Below are 15,555 nucleotides of genomic sequence, written 5' to 3'. Positions count from 1 at the left end.
AGAGAACACACTCTCACACACTCACTGTAACTGTCAAAGAGACATGTTGAAGCCAATTATAAGTTTATAAATGTTCCTTGTGTGTTCAGGCATGTTGAATGATCAGGATTGATTAACATGCAATTGAAATCTGTTGAGTAAATTGTTTATTAGTTCATATATTTATGTATATTGTTGTTGACCTGCATTTATATTGACATGTATTGCGTTTTTGAGAGATTGTAGTTTGTATTTTTGTGACATTGTTAATGTGCTAACATGAGCTTGTTTGGCAACGGACATTTGTATGAGAGACTCCAGAAAGAGCTCGCAATGTACAGTGCATCCAAAAAGTATTCACAGCGCTTCACTTTTTCCACATTTTGTTATATTACAGCTTTATTCCAAAATGGATTAAATTCATTTTTTCCTTAAAATTCTACACGCAATGTCCCATAATGACAAAGTGAAAAAAGTTTGTTTAAAATTTTAGCAAATCTATACAAAATAAAGAACGTAAATATAACATGTACATAAGTATTCACAGCCTTTGCTCAATACTTTGTTGAAGCACCTTTGGCAGAAATTACAGCCTCAAGTCTTTTTGAGTACGATGCTATAAGCTCTCTCTCTCTCTCTCTCACTCTCTCACACACACACACACACACACACACACACACACACACACACACACACACACACACACACACACACACACACACACACACACACACACACACACACACACACACACACACACACACACACACACACACACACACACACACACACACACACACACACACACACACACACACACACACACACACACATTAAAACAAACTATGATTACAAAACTGAGAACAATAGCCACAAACCTGAGCCACAGGTTTTAGTGACCAAACAACTCTAATCACTCATCACTCACATGCCGTGCTCCTTTCCTTTATAGTGCTGTTGATTAAAACCATCACCAGAGCAACAACCTTGCCCTAGCTGCACATGACTCCTGTTAAAGCTGAACCAGGGAAGAGTGGGATCATCTGTTATCAATCAGTTTTTACTAAGTGTGGCAGGAATCACAGGAGCCTCACTCATCACACAAAGCTGCTGCTGTTTATCACAAGTATAGAACAGAAATGTCTAAGCTTCCTCTGACTAACCTGGTGTGTAGGAGACTGTAAAGAATTCTCAGGTCTAACTTTGATTTCAGGCCTTGAAAGTGACGTTTTGACAGACTTTGTTGTGGGTGTGGTTCTGCTCTTCCTGTTCTGCAGCTTTGCCACCATGAAAACCAACTTCACACCTGCCATGTTCTCGAGGAGAAAGGAGGGAAAAAATGATTGAGGTAAGTACAGAGTTCTGTGGAACATTTTACTGACGTCTGGTTTTCAGGTTTTGACTTTAAAACAGATAAAACAGGAACTTTATTTCATCAAGTGCTGCTGTGTCTGTAAATGTTGTATCGTTGTTGTATCAAAATGTCCATGACAATGATCAGAGACAAATAGAAACCGGAAATATACCTTTATTGTGTATATATAAGAATAAGACACATGTTACAGCAGGTTTGAGTTAAGAAGGCGTTAACCCTGATGATTGCCAGCCCTGAACGCTGTTCGTTAGCGAGACGTTCAGCAGACACTATTGTCGAGTCAGTTGATCCATGTGATGTTATTCTGCATTAATGTCAGACTTTGTGTATTTTAAAACTTCTGTAGTCTGATTACAAAGTTTATCTTCCTCCTGTGCTGTTGCTTACAGACCAAATGGAGAGTGGTTGAATAGTTGTGCTGTTGCCACTTTGGTCGGAGAACTATTGTGCTTCGAGCCATATTTTATAATCGTGGTATAACGATAGTCAACAGCAGCCTATGAAACCTGTGACTGGATTTATTTCCTCCAGGGTGGAGGTGTGGTCGACCCAGTTGCTTGGTGACTCATCCTTTTAAAAGATGTGATTGGTTGATAAAAAAAAATCCACTCCTAGTGATAACGGACAGAGACGTTGTTCAGAGCGGCAAGAAGAAAGGTGGAGGGATTGCAGTCTATGTGAACGAGAGGTGGTGCAATCCCGACCACGTGTGTGTGAAGGAACGTTTCTGTAGCCCGGACATTGAACTTCTAGCCGTGGGGATGCGTCCTTATTATTTACCGAGGGAGTTCACGTCCGCCATTGTTATCGCTGTTTACATTCCTCCATCAGCCGACGTAGAGGCAGCAGTGGACACCATCCACTCCACTGTGGCTAAACTACAGACTAAGCATCCCGGTGCATTTTTGGCAGTTACTGGAGACTTTAACCAGTCTGGATAAAGTACTGCTAACTTTGCACCAGTATGTGAACTGCCCCACCCGGAACAATAAAACTCTGGACTTACTGTATGCTAATGACATGGATGCATACAGTACTACTGCCCTTCCCCCCCTTGGTAGATCAGACCACAACCTGGTCCTGCTGACTCCCAGGTATGTCCCCCTGGTGCAGAGGCAGCCTGTGTCCACCAGGACTGTGAGGAGGTGGACACAGGAGGCTAAAGACGCCCTGCAGGACTGCTTTGGGTCCACGGACTGGAATGCGCTGTTTGGACCACATGGGGAGGACATCAACAGCAGGACGGACTGTATCACAGAATACATCAAATTCTGTGAACACACCACCGTACCATCCCGGACTGTACACTGCTTCCCCAACAATAAGCCGTGGATCACCAGTGACCTGAAGGTGCTTCTTAATCAGAAGAAAGCAGCTTTCAGGTCTGGGGACAGGGAGGAGCTCAGGAGAGTGCAGCGCCACCTGAAGGAGAAGATGAGGGAGTGCAAGGACTCCTACAGGAGGAAGCTGGAGGCCAAACTCCAGCAGAACAACGTGAGGGAGGTGTGGACCAGTATGAAGGAGATTACTGGGTTCAAGGGGAGAGAGAGACAACCAGGGGGAACCTGGAGAGGAACAACCAGGGGGAACCTGGAGAGGAACAACCAGGGGGAACCTGGAGAGGAACAACCAGGGGGAATCTGGAGAAGAACAACCAGGGGGAACCTGGAGAGGAACAACCAGGGGGCTCCCTGGAGAGGTCAAATGAACTAAACTGTTTCTTCAACAGGTTTAGTTCACCGCCCTCATCTGTCTCCTCCACACCTCACACCTCCAAAACACCTCTGCTGCCTCCCCCCCTCTCCCCTCTGCGCCCCCTGGTGAACTGCGTAGAGCTCTCAATCTCACAGGGCTCTTCCTCCATCCATCCCCCCACACCCCTCACCCCCCTCTCTGTGACGACTGGCCAGGTTAGGAGACAGCTGGAGAGACTCCACCAGCGCAAGGCTGCAGGACCTGACAGCATCAGCCCCGTGGTCCTGAAGACCTGCACCGTCCAGCTAGCTGAGGTCCTACAACACCTCTTCAACCTGAGCCTGAAGCAGGAGGAGGTCCCGGTGCTGTGGAAGACGTCCTGCCTGGTTCCTGTCCTTAAGAAGAAGACTCCATCTGGCCTCAACGACTACCGTCCGGTTGCCCTCACATCTCATGTGATGAAGGTGCTGGAGAGGCTGGTCTTGGCCCACCTCAGACCGCTGGTGAAATCTTCTCTGGACCCTCTGCAATTTGCGTACCAGCCTCGTGTGGGAGTGGACGACGCCATCATCTACATGCTGCAACGAGCTCAGTCTCACCTGGATGGAACCGGTGACTCTGTGAGAATCACTTTCTTTGATTTCTCCAGTGCATTCAACACCATCCAACCACTGCTGCTGAGTGAGAAGCTGTGGGTGGAGGGGAGGTGGAGGGGGTGGATGCGCCCACCGTCTCCTGGATCACTGACTACCTGACAGGCAGACCACAGTTTGTCCGTCTGGGCAGTGTGCTGTCTGATACGGTGGTCAGTGGTACTGGAGCTCCTCAGGGAACTGTTCTGTCCCCCTTCCTGTTCACCTTCTACACCACTGACTTCCAGAACAACTCAGAGTCCTGCCATCTGCAGAAGTTCTCTGATGACTCTGCAGTGGTCGGGTGTATAAGGGATGGACAGGAGGACGAGTACAGGACAGTAGTGGAGGACTTTGTGGAGTGGGCGGGAAGGAATCACCTGCTCCTGAACGTGGCCAAGACCACAGAGATGGTGGTCGACTTCAGGAGGAAGACGACGGCTCCACAACCGCTGAGAGTTCTGGGAGAGGAGGTGGACATGGTGGAGGAGAACAAGTACCTGGTGTCTCCATGACAACAGACTGAACTGGAAGACCAACATTAATGCTGTCTACAAGAAGGTGATGAGTCGACTCTTTTTCTTGAAGAAACTTCGATCCTTCAATGTGTGCAGCGAGATGTTGGAGATGTTCTACCATCTGTTGTGGCCAGTGAATTGTACTTCTAGTAGTCTGCTGGGGGAGCAGCATTGGAGCCGGTGACACCAACAAACTCAACAAACTGGTTAAGAAGGCCGGCTCCATCATCGGCTACAAACTAGATAGTCTGGAAAAGGTGGTGGAGAGGAGGACACTGATCAAACTATTGTCCATCTTGGATAATCCTGTCCACCCTCTCTACCACCTGCTGCAGGGACAGAGGAGGACGTTCTCCAAAAGACTCCTCCAGCTCCGCTGTCACAAGGACAGATACAGGAGATCATTCCTGATACAGGAGATCATTCCAGATACAGGAGATCATTCCTGATACAGGAGATCATTCCAGATACAGGAGATCATTCCTGATACAGGAGATCATTCCAGATACAGGAGATCATTCCTGATACAGGAGATCATTCCAGATACAGGAGATCATTCCTGATACAGGAGATCATTCCAGATACAGGAGATCATTCCAGATACAGGAGATCATTCCTGATACAGGAGATCATTCCAGATACAGGAGATCATTCCTGATAAAGGAGATCATTCCTGATACAGGAGATCATTCCTGATACAGGAGATCATTCCTGATACAGGAGATCATTCCAGATACAGGAGATCATTCCTGATACAGGAGATCATTCCTGATACAGGAGATCATTCCTGATACAGGAGATCATTCCAGATACAGGAGATCATTCCAGATACAGGAGATCATCCCTGATACAGGAGATCATTCCTGATACAGGAGATCATTCCTGATACAGGAGATCATTCCAGATACAGGAGATCATTCCAGATACAGGAGATCATCCCTGATACAGGAGATCATCCCTGATACAGGAGATCATTCCTGATACAGGAGATCATTCCTGCCCACTGCAATAAGACTGTACAATAACTCACCTCTGGCAAAGTCCATCACAGTACAATAACACTGTTGACTGTGTTTCTTGGTTGCTTGTATATTATATGTATATTATATATATAGATATATACTGTACCGTATGTATATATATATATATATATATGTTGACTGTGTTTATTGGTTTGTTGTATATAATATATATAGATATTTAATGTACTGTATATATACTGTATGTACTGTGCATTTTATATTTTATATTTATATTTTTTATTTTATTGCTTTTCTATTGTATTATTTTATTCTATTATTATTTTATTCTATTGTTTCTATTATTGCTCCTGTATGTATGCTGTTGTGGCGAAAAAATTTCCCCTCGGGGATTAATAAAGTATATACCTACCTACCTACCTACCTACCTAATGGGCACAGAATGGACAGTGACATCCAGTGGAAATAAAATGAACTGCATGCTAATCTGTGGCTGTGAAAGTGTTTGTGTTTGTGATCACTGCTGATGATGAACAGACTCCAGTCATTTCTACAGTCACCAAATATCTTCTCTTTATTTCTGTTATTGTGTTGAGGAGGAGATGTGAGCGTATCTAATGAGATCCACCACAAACATCATCCTGCAGATACAATTTGTAGCATTTCAGTAACGTGACGTCATTCAGCATTTGAAAAATATTTTTCTTACCTCGCTTTACTGTAATTCCAAGAATTTTCTTCGAATTTTGTCACTCGGAGGAACTTTTCATGAATACGACCCCTGATGATTCTCTCAGGAACTGGTGGAGACCAAAAACAGAGCTAAAAGAGAGAATATCCGAGTGAGTCTCATCAGGTGGACATCCCTCCATCTATCCATCTGTCTATCTATCTATCCATCCATCCATCCATCCCTCCATTCATCTAGATATTGATATAAAGATAGATATGGAGAAAAGAGTACTGAAATTATTTGACACTCGATGTATTTCAGTTCAAATTTTTAAGATACCATAACTCTCCTCTGAAAGTCTAATCAATAGTGGATTCATCACTAACTGTTGTATGTATTTTTCTCTTTCTTTTTATTATTTACCAGTTCTAGTGCTTCAAAATGAGCCAATCAACAACTGAAAAATGGACCACAGAAGATGTCCACCACTGGTTGATGACAGAGGTCAAAGTTCATCAGAGCTGTGCAGACATATTCACCGAAGGAGAAGTGTCAGGAGATTGTTTAGTTACCTTCAAAAAGACAGACCTGTTGGACCTGGGAATCAAGCACGGTCCTGCTGTCAAAATCACATCTTATCTGGATAGTCTCAAAGAAGGATCAAAGTATAAATCCCAGTTCCCAGCATATGTGGAAAAATGGTCAAAGCAGCAGGTGAGCCAGTGGTTACTGCAGCATGTGAAGATATACAACAAATATGCAGAAAGACTCCAAAAGGAAGATGTGTCTGGAGATTGCCTTGTTTGCTTCAGGAAGCAGGATTTTCTGGATCTAGATGTGAAAAGTGGTCCTGCTGTTAAGATTGTAGCACAGCTAGACCAGTTAAAGACAAAACCCGTGCTGACGCTACAACCCACCCTTCAGACCAGCACAGACCAGAGAAACACCGAAACATGTGTTCAACCGGAACGGAGTCTGGCTCAGCCCTCGACAAGTCAGCAGCCAGACCTACAGAACAAAACAGAACCACACAGTGCATCTGAAAAGGCTCCTCTGCCCGTCAGGAGGGCTCCACCAGAGACAACACTTCCAATCAAAGAGCAGTCAACACGGCCACAACGAGGAGCTGCTGCGGTAAATCTTGGTGTTAAACAGTTTTTCATTCTATTTGCACTTCTGCTGTTGTCGTCTTATAATTCAGTGAAATCCAAAACATGACAAATATGTTGATGTGTCCTAAATTTAAGCATAACAAACTGTGAGACACGTTTTCTGCCATCAAACAGGGTCCTGATCACAACCTCTGATGTTTCGGTGGAGGATATGGAAGTTCATTTTTTTGTTGGATGTTATGTTTTACTCGTATATAGAGTTTTTCTTTGTAATTTAATAACACATCTGAGGAAAATGTTGATGTTCCAAAGTCCTCATCTTCTCTCTCTGTCAGTATGATTTTACATTTCCTGCATTACGTTGTTGGGGTTTTGTTAGGTTCAGAACCGTAACATAGCGCTGATAGGACAAGAATCAAACCCACAGTCAGACAAAAACAAGGCTTGGCACCAAATCTGAGTTTTACTTGCAGCAAGGGAAGTCCGTGCAGGGTCTTAGAGTTGTAAGCTCTTCACCTGGCATCAGCCAACTCCGAATCAGACTTCCCTCTTTGCTCCTTTTATTGTATACATGGGTTACAAAACATCACGTGATTACATTCCTATAAGTATGTGCACATGTTGTATAACGTGAGTGCATAGGGGTTTAATGCTCTTAGCACCTTATATGGGTATGTTTGCTTTAAACCTTTGTGTGTGCTAAACTAAATAAGCCAGTTCCTCCTCCCCCGAGGGGATGTGCGTTGCAAGAGAAGAATTCGTGGTTTGTGTATGTAGTAGAGACCTTTCAACTACAGTTATTTATATAGACTAGAGGAATCTTTGCACACATGGCAGTACTTAATTTACACACTGACAATGAGTTACTATTTTTCCTAACAGGTTTCTGGCTGGGGCACCTGAAACTGCCTGCTGATATTGATCCTCAATAACCTCAGAATTAAACTAGGGTTCTCACAATCTGCTGAATTCCCTTAGAGAGCCCCAATCAACACGAGGGTTAACAAATTTCCTTGTTAAGTAATTATTACAAAAATATCTAAATTCAATACAGAAAACTTTGTTTATCATCTAATGAAATATAAAAAAGAAAATATATAGTAAATAAAGAGATTAATGGAATTGAAATAAATCCAGTCAAAAACTTTGTCTTAGCAAAAAGTTGACCATCGACCAAAGTCTCCATCACCGAAGGGCCACAAGAAATCCTTAAGCAACATATTTATATGCTCGAATATTCATAACATTGTTAAATGTCACTGGATGACATATCAATCAAAACTAAATAAATACAATATGCATAACAATTTAACATTTCTATTGGATAATATAGCATTTGCATAAACATAAATTCAATCTTTTCTTAGAATACACGCTTCTAAGAAACCATGTCATTGTATAGAGGTCAGATTTCAGTACAGGCGTGTGCCTCAAGTTTTATTGTAGACATAGCCTTTGTGGTAAAGGTGACGATGTCAGCGTCTTTCTTTTATCCTGCAAAATGGGGGAATGTATCACAGGAAACAACAGCTTTAACTGAGGAGGCCTGCAGCAGCTGCAGGGATTAAAAAACAACCACATTCGCCAGTTTGAGCGGCCGTTCTGCAAAGTGTGATCTAAATTCACTTTAACACCAAACTGTGGGGTCAAAAGGTCCATTTAGTTCTGAACAAATGAGACTTCAGATATAAAATAACACGGGACTCTCAACGACGTTACGCCCTGCTAGATTGCTAAATTGTTAGCCTCTGTGGTCTTTAGATGCCTTCTATGTTGCTGTTGCCGAGCAACGGTGTCCTCACGCCCTTTGATGGAAGGTCACTGTTGAAATTTAACAGATTACAGATTAGTAGTTATGATGTTTGACATGCAGAAAGTGATGCGGTTTTTTTTGATGACTTAACCAACACGTTTTAAACTGATCAATAATACAAACTAAATATGTATAAACCTGGCAACACAACTCAGCAATGATGACTGTAAAACTTTGATTTAAAGTTCTTCAATAGAACTTACATCAAGGTAAGACATTAAAACAAATCACAGTATGTTGATCACAGCTGATCACTGACTGCCTGTGGTGAAGAACAAATGTCCCCAGAAGTTCAAACCAGGTCCCCATTCAGGTGGACTCCCTGCTGAGTGATGATAGAACCATCACCTGCTGCTGTTCACGGGTTTCACGCTTTCTGAACGACTCTTAAAATATCTCTTTCTCTAATCTGATGACATGGCAATCGCTTGGTGTTGTTGTTTAGATCATTGCATAATGATTGATTGGCAGACAAGAGGCGGGGCTAATTCAAGCCAGAGAACCAATCAGAAACAAGCTAAGAGACAGAAAAAAGAGCAGCAGGATGAATCTTATATTTAAAAGTATATATTCAGACAACATTTTCAATAGTAACTGATTTAATTACTGATTCATTATCAGCAGCTGTAACTGAAAGTTAGACTGATTTTGGAATTTAACCATATGGAACTAGTTACTCCCCAACACTGACCACGACTGAAGCACTCAACAAGTATACCATGCACATAACTTCCCATGTTATAACCGTGAGCTTACCACTTCCATTTCAAGGCAGCGTTTGTAAAATATAAACTGTGAACACTGAAGTCAAATTCACATTTCAAAAGTAATTCTGTCTCTCTCTGCAGACCAAACTCCAACAAGGATTACACCAGATCACCGTGGAGATCCATCATGTCCTCGAAGAACTTCGGACAGAAGACTTGAAAAGATTTCATTTCCATTTAAAAGGATACACTAATTCAAAGCAGACATCCATCCCTTGGGGCAAACTGGAAGACAAAGACACCGTGGACACTGCTAAGCTAATGACTGACCATTATGGAAGTGAGGAGGCTTCACGGGTCGCAACAGACATTCTAAAAGAAATTAATCAGCGTGAACTTGCTTGTCAGTTCGAAAGAACAAAGGGTAAGATGATCAATAAAAAAATACCAACAAGGAAAAAATCCTTATAATTTGGCATAAAGCCCATCAGACCAACAATATCAAGGCAGCTTTAGGTTTCTTCTGTGAGACAGGAGATCTACCCTGTTCTGTCAGCTTCTGTTTACAGGACAGTTCAGTGTCATATTAACCCTGAAGTGCTCCTTCACTAGGTTCCCTATCTCTCCTGGGAACCTAAAGAAGATGCAGCACTGAGCCAAATTCATTCTCTAAATCTAAGAGCACTACATGCAAGTCTCTTTTCTCTTGCCTCGCTGCATGAATCTGATGCCATATTACACTAACATGTTCAAGGTAACCTGGCAGTCTGTGTGCCACTACACTAAAGAAAACTGTCCCCTCTACATTCAGTAGACATATGGGCCTATAAACGGACTAAATTCTGCCAGCTCTTTTTCTCTTTTCCTTGGGAATAAGTACCCCCCCCCCCTCCCCGCCCTACGCCATGTCCGTCGTATGGCTTGTTTTTTCCATACTATGCTAAAGAACCTCCACTAAGTACATCAGGTGCACTCTTATATACCCGGTAAGGGACCGTATCTGGCCCGGGGGCCATGAAGCCTTGTATATCCCCTAATGGTGGCATATCTGACGGGAGGCTCATCTCTCTTTTTCCACCAGTGTGGAGGATTTCCTTCCTTCTTCAAGCTCTTCCCTTGATGCTTTTAGCCGTCCACTTCTTTCCTGAGTTTGTGGCACTCTGCTCAGAGTGCAGGTGAATCAGATCTGTTCCTCAGATCACATCTTGAAGACAGACTGTCCACACTGTTTTGGATTTGGTGTGTCCAGACATCACCAACCTATCTGCGTGGGTTGCCGTGGTAACAACATACGAGCAGCTACGCTGGTGACGTGGCTTTCCAACATGGAAGCAAAGTTCCAGCAGACAGTTTATTTGTGTCTGTCCACTGTTGTTATCATTGTCCTCCATAGAGACAAACCTCCACTCTGATAGCTCTGCTGGTAGCAGAGGTTTTGCTCACTCTGTCCAGAACTCTGATCTGAGCCAGCAGAGCATCTGGACTGAGACACATCTGTAGAAATCTGAAGCGTAGATTTAGACCTTATTAATCCCACAGTGGGGAAATTCAATCTAATTTACTCTAATATAGAAACATTTTTGAGGATTCTAAATAAACTATATTTTCAGTTTTCTAAACATCCATATGCATTTCCAGGAAAACAACCTGCACATTTCTAAAGACTTTATTTTCTGTTCTGTTTTTGTTTTTCGTTCATACAGGTCAACTGCAGCAGCAGAGTCTTTCCAAAGAAGATGTGAAGAAAGAAGATAACCAGGGGGACAAACTAAAGACTTTGTTAACCTGTGGTGGGAACACTCTTGACAACTATGACCGGTTTATTGTTGTTGTAAACAAGAGCAGTCCAGAACAAGTGCAGTATCTCCAGTTTCTGAGTAAGTTGAAGTTGTTCTGTGTGTTAGACTTTGACCCCAACTCTACTACTTCAGGTGTGTGTCATACATACAAAGAGTTGCGGGTAGCCAATCTGCATACACCATCACAATTCCAAGGACAGACCGAGTCAGTGATAAGGAGTCTCAACCTCTACAAACAAACCAGCTGGGTCTTCTGCAATGGCAGAAATGACCTCGACAGTGACTCACACCAGGAGCTAGATTATAAAACCTGGCTGAGGAAATCTTGCAGAGATGTAGAGCAGTTGGTTTCATTCATCTGCAACCCTGAAGTTCTTCCGCAAGGAAAATGTCTGATCATGTTCCTCCTACTTTCACCTGTGGACACTGAGAAAGACCCAGTCTTTGAAACCTACATGTCGTTCATAAAGCACACTGAGGAGACAAACATCATCACCATCTGTGACTCTCAGAGCACTTATTTGAAATGGAGGGAGCTGATACAAGAGAAGTGTGACTACGACATTGAACATCTGTCCATAAATGCGCTAACCTTGAGTGAGATCAATGGTACTATTATGGCACTGGGACCAAACAACCAATCAGGAAGGCAGCTTCCCTCCTCTGGTTCCAGCACTGTTGTTCTCAAACAGAAGGATGAAGATTTATTGACAGCGCTGGATGTTTTGTGTATGAATCAATGTGAAAACATTTTTGATGAAAACAGTTCAGAGTTTCATGATTTCAGAATTGAAACAGAGGAAAAATTCTTCAGAGGAGGCAAAGCTGAATGGTGGAACTTCTACTTCTGTGACAAAGAGAAGCCATTTATCAAGAGAGACAAGTATGAAAATGTGAAGAAGATGATCACATCTCCGTGGAGAGATTCAAACAACGTGTGTGAGCTGCTCAACTTGTTTCACCATGCAGGTTGTGGTGGTACCACCTTAGCAATGCATGTTATGTGGGATCTCCGTAAGAAGTTCAGATGTGCTGTGCTGAAGGACAACACGCTGCCCAAAACAGAAGTTGCCTCTCAAGTCCTTAAACTAATGAAACTTGAAAGTGAGAAAGCTTCTCCAGTTTTGCTGTTAGTCGATGACTCAAAGGACTCAGAGGATCCCTACGATCTTGAAAACTGTATACGAAAAGCTGTAGAGGATAACGCACCAAATTGCAAAGTCATCATCCTGAACTGTGTTCGTTCCCATAGTCCCAAGAAGCAGTACCAACAACAAAATACAGGGCTGTGTCAATTCATGACTGCTTCACTCACACCAGACGAACAGAAGGACTTTGATAAGAAACTTGATGAGCTCAAAGAAAGTCATGAAAAACCTGAAAACTTTTACAGCTTCATGATCATGAAGAGTAATTTTGACAAGAAATACACTGCTGATCTTGCTCGTAACACACTGGAGAACTTTGATTTTAGCACAAAGGAGGCCCAACTATTTGCCTTTCTAGCCTTACTGAACACCTACGTGGCAGAATCAGCAATCACTCTTTCTCTCTGTGAAGACTTGTTTGGGATGAAAATGGTTCGATGGCAAAAGGACAGTGTTTTAGAGAGAATGAACCCATATTCAAACCTTCTCATCATAAACCCAGTGGATGACTGGGGTGGATACAAAGGAGTCCAAATCCTCCATCACACCATAGCATCTGCCTGTCTGGACGAGTTGGAGGGAAGCTACTCCTTGAAAGTGAGCGATATTGCAAAGGAGATGCTTCATTTTGATCTGTTCTTCGGGGTCGGAGTTGTTAAACACCAACTAATGATCTCAATTCAACAAATGTTGATTCGAAGACTACGCAAAAAAGATGGAGATGGGAGAGAACTGTTTTCTCCTCTCATAGACAAAATCCACAACCAGCAGGGAAAACAAACTGTCCAAGAAGTCTTTGTGAAAGCATCATCCAGGTTTGAGACAAGTGCATCGATTCCTCAGGCGTTGGCGAGATATTTGTACATCGAAGGGCGTGACTACCCAGAGGCTGTGAAGTGGGCAGAAAAAGCCAAGAACATTAAGGAAAACCCATACAACTTTGACACAATTGGACAAGTGTACAAAAGCAATATGAAGTCTAACATTGAACGAGAAAAGAAGGAGGCATCACACAACCCAGAAGACTTGCTCACAAACATTCAAATAGCCGTCAATGGTATGAAAGCTTTCCAAAGGGCTCAAGAGCTGGCAGAGCTTGAAGATGAACCACAAGAGAATGCAGCTGATGATAAATCAGAGGACTTTCCCAGAACGTCATACACTGTTTATGGTTATGTGAACATGCTAGAAATGGCTTTCCTTGTATTTGAGATACTGGGAAGCTTGCCTTTCTTTGATGTATGCAATCCCATGAAGAAAAGATACTTACAGAGTTTTCTTAAAGGAACAATGCCAATCACAAGTGTTTACAAAGAAAACACGGAGATCAATGACAGATATGTCGAGATCATTAAAGAACATGAGCAGTTTCTTGTCAGACTAAAATCTAAAGTCAAAGAAACATTGGATTTGCTTGACTGTTACTTTGCATATATAAAAGGGAACTCTGAGTTTGATGCAACAAATCACAGAACAGTCAGTGAACATTTTAAAAAGTATGTGCATCTTTTTTGTAATACACCAGAGGAAAGAAAACAAGAGCAGGAAACCAAATCCAACCTGAATTTGAAACTGGATATTGAAGAACGTAGACTGTATCTTGAGATGAACCAAGCAGACACGTTCTCAGGAATTCTTCAGCATTTGGACAAACCTGCTGAGGAGATGGAGAAGATCATAGAATACTATGTATTCCTACAGAAGGAGACAAATGTCAACCAAAACATACAACTCAAAATTAATTATATTTTGTCAAACATAATTCTTTACCAGGCAAAGCCAAACAGTAAATATTTGAAGAAATACCAAGACCTCTGCACTCTCCTGTTGGAAACTCTGCAAAATGTAGGATTCTGGCATCCTTCACCAGACCCATACTACCTGGCTCTGCTGTTAATGTGGCCAAATCCTGCAGAGGAAAACAAAGAAATCAGTAAATATGTTACTGCAATTCGAAAGTCATCCCACAAGCACCTGTCCAAGTTATTTCATAAGAGAAGTACTGTTGCCTGCTTCTACCTGGGAAAAGAAAAAGGACTGAAGAGGCTTGTCTCAAAACCCACACTGGACAAGAGTTTTCTGCCCAAAATGTCTCGTCATACATTGGCACAGCTTTGGAGGAACGGAGACATATTCAAGGAAAAGGCAATTATCAACTGCCTTCATCGAGTCAGTGGAACCATTGAGCAGGACGAGGTGTACGCCAACAACGGGAAACAAAAAATCCTTGTGCGTCCAGCTAGACCAATCAGAAGTGGGTTCAGCACAGAAATAGTGTCTTTCTACCTCGGATTTGCCATTAATGGACCACTTGCATATGATATTCAGTATGAAAACTAGGGAGGAGACATGAGATGCAACCAGTGAGCAAAGAAACTAGATACAAATAAGTCCAGCTGCCAGTGAATTAAACTACGCATGTTTAAAAACCATCTCGTAAACCAGCAACTTTATAGTAAAAGAAATTGGCAGGTTAATCATAATAATATCTTTAAATCCTGTACATTCATATCTGACTGTATACTGTATATTACACATATTCTGTTGATACCATTTAAGTTTTTGTAAACTATTTGTATTTGCTTTCTTGAGAGATTTTCTTGTTTTGTTTTTGCAGACTGTTTGAGTTCTTCTGTGGATCAAATTTATATATTTTATGAGAATTATAAAACAAGTAGTTCTGACCCAGAGATCTGATTGGTCAACTGCACATTTGGGATGTGCTCCAGGGTGACATCACACCCTGCTCATGACTAGATATATCACTCCACCTTCTCAATGGGAACATTATAACTATCTGCGCTGGATCAGAGACGAGTTGTAAATAAATAGCCAATCAAGCACAATGGAAGTCAACATTAATAAACTAATTCATCTTTAAATCTTTGTTCTTTATTTCAAAGCTGACTTAGTTCGTGATTAATCATATTAAATGAGTTACTGTTTTGTAAATCAACTTTCTTAAATGAATATAATGTATGGCGCTGTTACCTGGCTGTCTCCACCCTGTCTACATCCTGTCTACACCCTGTCTCCACTCTGTCTCCACCCTGTCTCCACTCTGTCTCCACCCTGTCTCCACCCTGTCTACATCCTGTCTCCACCCTGTCTCCACTCTGTCTAC

General features: G+C 42.4%; 1 protein-coding gene across 2 annotated transcripts; it reads left to right on the top strand.

Annotated features, from left to right (window-relative positions):
* The first annotated feature begins 1,292 nt into the window (after window positions 1–1,292).
* LOC138634067 (sterile alpha motif domain-containing protein 9) lies at window positions 1,293–15,313 on the top strand. Of its 2 annotated transcripts, none has more exons than XM_069720675.1 (4): window positions 1,293–1,327; window positions 6,279–6,986; window positions 9,626–9,908; window positions 11,188–15,313. In XM_069720675.1, the coding sequence occupies exons 2-4, from the start codon at window positions 6,294–6,296 to the stop codon at window positions 14,769–14,771; spliced, it is 4,560 nt and encodes a 1,519-aa protein (XP_069576776.1). In that variant the 5' UTR covers window positions 1,293–1,327; window positions 6,279–6,293; the 3' UTR covers window positions 14,772–15,313. The 2 variants fall into 2 exon arrangements, with proteins under 2 accessions (XP_069576776.1, XP_069576775.1); XM_069720674.1 differs by lacking the exon at window positions 1,293–1,327 and adding an exon at window positions 5,938–6,021.
* The last annotated feature ends 242 nt before the right edge of the window (window positions 15,314–15,555 follow it).

The sequence above is a fragment of the Brachyistius frenatus genome, unplaced genomic scaffold (assembly GCF_029030835.1).
Source record: "Brachyistius frenatus isolate BFR_SWC_R1_liver_20210118 unplaced genomic scaffold, ASM2903083v1 Contig_245, whole genome shotgun sequence".
NCBI classification, from domain to species: domain Eukaryota; kingdom Metazoa; phylum Chordata; class Actinopteri; family Embiotocidae; genus Brachyistius; species Brachyistius frenatus.
Note: the sequence above shows the minus strand (reverse complement) of the source record. Positions and strands in the feature narration are given on the sequence as shown.